The sequence below is a fragment of the Nematolebias whitei genome, chromosome 18 (genome assembly GCF_014905685.2).
Source record: "Nematolebias whitei isolate Nwh7 chromosome 18, NemWhi1, whole genome shotgun sequence".
Classification (NCBI taxonomy): Eukaryota; Metazoa; Chordata; class Actinopteri; order Cyprinodontiformes; family Rivulidae; genus Nematolebias; species Nematolebias whitei.
In genome coordinates, this window is record NC_056515.1 from 24,320,280 (window position 1) to 24,325,789 (window position 5,510).

The following is a 5,510-nucleotide window of genomic DNA, read 5'->3' on the forward strand; positions in this document are numbered from 1 at the left end:
TATACTCATAGAATCTGGGGTTACAGTACGTAACCAACGTTTTAGCTATATTGCAGGATTTTGCAGCACATACTGTTCGCCACTACTGCTTGTGCAAGTGAAAGAAGAAGTCATCTCTTCTGCCCTGTGTGCACGCTCTCCTTCTACATCATGTACATGACTGCATCACGCCACTCTCAGCATCTGTTTGTGCTCTTCAGAGATAAGTCTCAAGGACTTCTTCTGTCTACTCAGTGCTGGTCATACTGACTGTGTGAGGATGTTTCACAGGCATATTTCCTCTGGATCCCTGCCTCCAGAGGGGCTCAAAGCTCACTCCACCAGAGGAATCTCATCCTCCACGGCTCTGCGTGAAGGAGTGTCAGTGCAGGGTATCTGTACAGCAGCTTCCTGGACTTCTCCATGCTCATTCATTTGTTTTTATATGTGCGATGTCTCCAGCTTCTTGCTGACTCACCCTGTCCTCAGTTTTGTCAGAGTGATGATGCAGATGTTTTAGTGAGCTCTCCATCCTGCCTGTTCTCACAGCCGCATTGTTTGACATTTCAGCCTTCAGTCAGATGCAGGTTATTTCTTTCTCTGCTGCTCACTGCGTCACAGATGCACAAATTCAGTGGCACATAATTATGCGTGATTCGAAGGCTCAATCTGGATTGTTTCAAGTGTGACTGTGGTACTGATGCCCACTGAGGCATAGACTACATCCTTCTTTACCTTTAACACACTAGCGATAGCCTTAAAAGGTGAAGCCTATACAAAATAGAGCATTGGTTACACACTGTAATTCCACATTCTGAGTGTAGGTGCAGCCCTTTAAGATCTGGGCCTCACTGGCTACTAAATGGCTGAAGAAAAACACTATTTGGGAGTCTATTCCCGGTCTTAGTGCAATGTATACAGACTGGGGTGAGGCCCACACAGCAGGTGGGCATGGACTAAAGTTTTCTATGCTGTGCTGCACGCCAAGGGTAAACCCAAGAGTGGGGAAGGTTTGCAGGAGTGTGGGTGCTGATTTTGACCTATTGTGGGAATCTCTGGAACATAACCCCCACTATAGGAGAGGGATCATTGTACTTTCTGTTTTATAACATTTTTAGTAAATTATGACTTCAGATATTGCTTTTTTCCTTCCAGTTTTTGTTTTGTTCCACCAGTTCCCTTTGAGTGTTATGTTTCCTGTTATTAAATTTTAATTGATGCTAAATTAAGTGTGCAGATGTAGGTAGCAAAGAAGATGTTAGATGCACTGAGCTTGCCACCCCTTGAGCTAATTTTAGCCTTTTAGGCCAGTGCACTGTGCCTCCCTGTAGATGAGTTGAACCATAGAGGGATCTGAGCATCAGCTCAGGTCCTTTATTCTCTCCTCTCTTCTGTTTGTTGATGCTGTTCTTTGTGATAGAAGGTTACAGGAAAAGGCAGACACGAGGAGAGAAACAAAGCACTTTTGCTGCACCTGGGGGTTTGGTCAGACTGATTGTAAAAAAATGGAGTGACAAAGTAGTAGAGAATTGTCACAGAATACACATCAGCACAGATGTTTATATTTGAACTTCTTGTTTATGAAAGCAGAAGCTGTTGCAAGAGAAATATGTCATTTGATACAATATATATATATTTTTTTGAATAAGCACACAACAGCTTTAAAAGGAAACAGGAGGTGGAGGATGCTCCAAATAAAGTTGAACATGAAAAAAAATACTCAAAAAGTTAATCATTATATAACCAGAATTTTCTCATGAACGTTAACTTTCAAATTTTTGATGACTTTTTGAACCCAATTGAATTTTAAGTCAAAAGATAAATTTATGTGAAATGGAAAGCAATCAGTTTAAAATAGATAATAACGACCTGCAAGCATATTCTTTCGCTTCAGCAAAGTGAGAAATGGGGCAGGTTTATTATGCAAAACGGACCAATTGGCAGCCACATTTCTCTCCTTATTCATGTTTTTTTTTTTTCTTGGGGGGTGGAGGTGGGGAAGCACAAATTAAGTCTCAGTGCAGAGAAGACTGTGGAATAACTAACCTGGAATTAAGTAATGGGCTTTTCATGCTAATGATGGTTTTTCATGCTAATGAGTAACTCTGAATGAGGGCTGTAGTCATCCAGGCCTGAGTCAATTCACTATGTCCAGATTGGTTGGAAATGAAGCTGCTTATTCCCTGCAGAGGTACATGCTCTCACACACTCACCCCCTACCTGCACCCCCAGATGAACTTCTATTTTGAAACTTTTTTGCTCTGATTAGCCATACCAGCAGTAACACTTGTCCCAACTTTTAAACACACAGTTGTTAATTGTTCCAGTTTTATTCAACTCATTTGTGCTGCATTATCTGCACTGCTCCATGCTTTATGTGCCTTCTCCACCACTCCGTTTGTTTTGGAAAGCATCCGTGTTGGATGATGAACAGCAAAGACTCAAAAGTTTAAATCTGTGTAGCCCAACAGACACATCACAACCTCAGCTTCAAAGATGACGTTTTACTTTTGTGAACAATTGTTTAAATCTTTTTTATATATTTCACAAACTGGCTCATGAGGAGTTTAAAGACACTGCATATAATCCATGTAAATCTGGACTCTATTTTGTTGTATGAATGTCAAATTTTGATGAGGTCTAATCGAGGTCCCTTTCTCTCCCACATCTTGTCTCTTCCACAGATTTTCCATATGACATATGACCTGGCGAGTGCAGTGGTAAGAATATTTAATTTGATAGGGATGATGCTGCTTCTGTGTCACTGGGATGGCTGTCTCCAATATCTGGTGCCTCTCCTTCAAGACTTCCCCCCTGACTGCTGGGTGTCCCTAAATGGTATGGTTGTAAGTATTAAACATTTTTTCTTTAATATAAATATACATTATAAAGTTTATTTTACCGTAACCACTGTAGCTTCCTACACTTGTTTGTTTTCTGAAGAGATGAGGATAGGACTTTTTGGTTTTGCAGATTATCTTATTTTATTTGGCAGACATTAAAAGCGTTAAGGTGGTATCTATCTAAGCTGTGACTAGCTGGCAAACAACATTCATGAGTGTCTTGCAGCATTCATGATGGTTCTCAGTTTCCTTGTGTAAGTCACAAAGGTCCTGTCAATCAAGTTTTAAACATGTTCAAAACATTTGTGCAACAAATATTCTCTCAAAATAGCCACAGAGTTTAAATGGGTGCATTAAACTCACCTTGAAGCCACCTGAATTTGGTCTTGGGCGTCTCCAATGTGTCTCAAGAATGCTATAGTTGTATGTTGACACCTGTACAGGAGCTCTCTAAGCACTCCAAGCACTCTGTACAGTAGAACATTCAAGACAAATGTGTAATTATGCTGATGATGTTTCTTTTGACTGCTTCCTACTGGATGGGTTGACGCAGCGAGAGAACTCACATGAAAGATTTAGCAATCATTTTTACGTTGCGTTTCACGCAACCTGGGCTCGAACCTAGAGATTACAAGACCATGGCACTGGCCACTGAGTGACTGCAGCCCCCCCCCCCCCCCCCCCAAAAAAGTAATTATTAAAAATAGTTCCAAATCTGGCCTAAGTGCACTCCAGCAGATCAGCTCATAACTGTGGTGCCAAGTTGAGTTAATGAGATGGTGGACAACAAAATAATGTGCATGGCCAAGAATGCAGTTTTGCAAGTGGAACGCACAAACATAGTTTGGGATTTGTTTCTCAACACTCAGAGTTCATTGTTTCAAGAGAGTCATAAAATACCATAGTTACTAACATTTTTAATGCTCCCTTAAAGTTTAAATAGTGTGTTCATGTGATATTTTTAAGCTTAGAATTACTAATTTTTATGTTTGAATTGAGAAAGCTCAGATGAGAAGCTTAACATGTAACTGATGCTTTAGATTAAGCTTACACTGGCAAACACAGTCAAGAGTTGTTGCCCTCTTTTTTCTTTGCTTTGTGACAATTTTTACTCCTAAAACTTCAAAATGGAGCAACAATGACATCAATTCCTCTCAAACAAGTTCAGAACGTTTATACTAGAAGGCATCAGAGAGACCACAGAAAGAAGGAAATGTTCTTGTTCTCTTGGTGCTCAGCTGCATGTGCTTGTTTTAAAACGTCTTTTATGTTAAAGTCATTTTAATAATGAGGATACTTGTCCTTGAGGCAAATGGTCAGCATTTTTGCTGTTAAATGAATAATGTGGAAAATGTAGAAAAATATTTATAATGCAGAGTAGCAACATAGTTTTAATGTTAAAATTGAGAATGCTAATAGAGTTATGAAGGGTTTTAAATAAATTAGTGAAGCTTGCTCAGACTTTTGCAGTCATGGTTTTACATTATTCTGAGAAAATGGAGTCACATTATCTGTGTGTGTGTGTGTGTGTGTGTGTGTGTGTGTGTGTGTGTGTGTGTGTGTGTGTTGAAAACAAAGCTTCTTGGTTTTGTATTCTGGTCCGGCTTCCTGGTGATGAATACAAGTGTCTTCTTTTCGTTCCTGTTCCATTACATGGTTCGGCACGGTAGAGTACTCTGTTTGCCTCGTTCCTGCTTCATCTTCCACACAGACACCATCGTCTGAACGTGGGCAGAATCAGCTATTCATCATCTCAGGATGTGAAGCTGCAATGACACGACGCACAATTTCCGCTTGTGTTTTTGCATGTTTATTACTTATAACAATAATTTAACACACTTTTAAAGAGAAATTACATATGATTTGGAAGAGGTAATAGGGACTGAGCTCAGCTTAAGCAAAGAAAGCAAATATGTATCTCTTTTTGTAAATTCAGACTTGCAAATAATTACTATGCTTCTGTTTTTTTCTTTCAACCATAACATTTTGTCTGAGTGTACAAATATATGTCAGTCATGTTTTGAATTATGTATGAGACTTTAAAATATCCTACAACAAGAAATGCAGCACGGTGGCGCAACTGGTAGAGCTGCTGCCTCTCAGTGAGCAGGTCCTTGATTCAAATCCCGGTCCAGGGGCCTTTCTGGGTGGAGTTTGCATGTTCTCTCCGTGCATGTGTGGGTTTTCTCCGGGTACTCCGGTTTCCTCCCACAGCCCAAAAACATACATGCTAGGCTGATTGGTAACTCTAAATTGTCCCTAGGTGTGAGTGAGAGAGTGAATGGTTGTTTGTCTCGTTTGTCTCTGTGGCCCTGTGATTGACTTGCGACCCGTCCAGGGTGTACCCCGCCCCTCGCACAGTGATTGCTGGACATGGGCACCGGCGACCCCCGTGACCCAAAATGGAAGAAGCGGGTAAAGATAATGGATGGATGGATGGACAACAAGAAATTTTATTGTTTGTGGGCTACAGTACAGATGTTGTGGTTCAGATTCACAAATAGTGATTCTCTCTGACCATTCAACTGTCTGCATCATTTCATATCTGCTTAGAGATCAATGAAGCTTAGTTGAGATGGTTCAGATTACACTGCTTTTAATGGAAAATTAAAAAGCTAGATTATACTGCACCAAGTAACGAAAACAAGACACCGAAGCTGAAAATAAATAGTTGTGCTCACTCACTCA

At 40.4% G+C, this 5,510-nt stretch overlaps 1 protein-coding gene across 1 annotated transcript in view; it reads left to right on the top strand.

The window, feature by feature from the left end:
- The window catches only part of LOC119424746 (potassium/sodium hyperpolarization-activated cyclic nucleotide-gated channel 1), an 82,559-nt gene that overhangs the window by 40,048 nt on the left and 37,001 nt on the right, over positions 1-5,510 (top strand). The window contains exon 3 of the mRNA XM_037692245.1: positions 2,664-2,825. Within this exon, the coding sequence (XP_037548173.1) occupies positions 2,664-2,825 (162 nt within the window). The remainder of the gene's footprint in view (positions 1-2,663; positions 2,826-5,510) is intronic.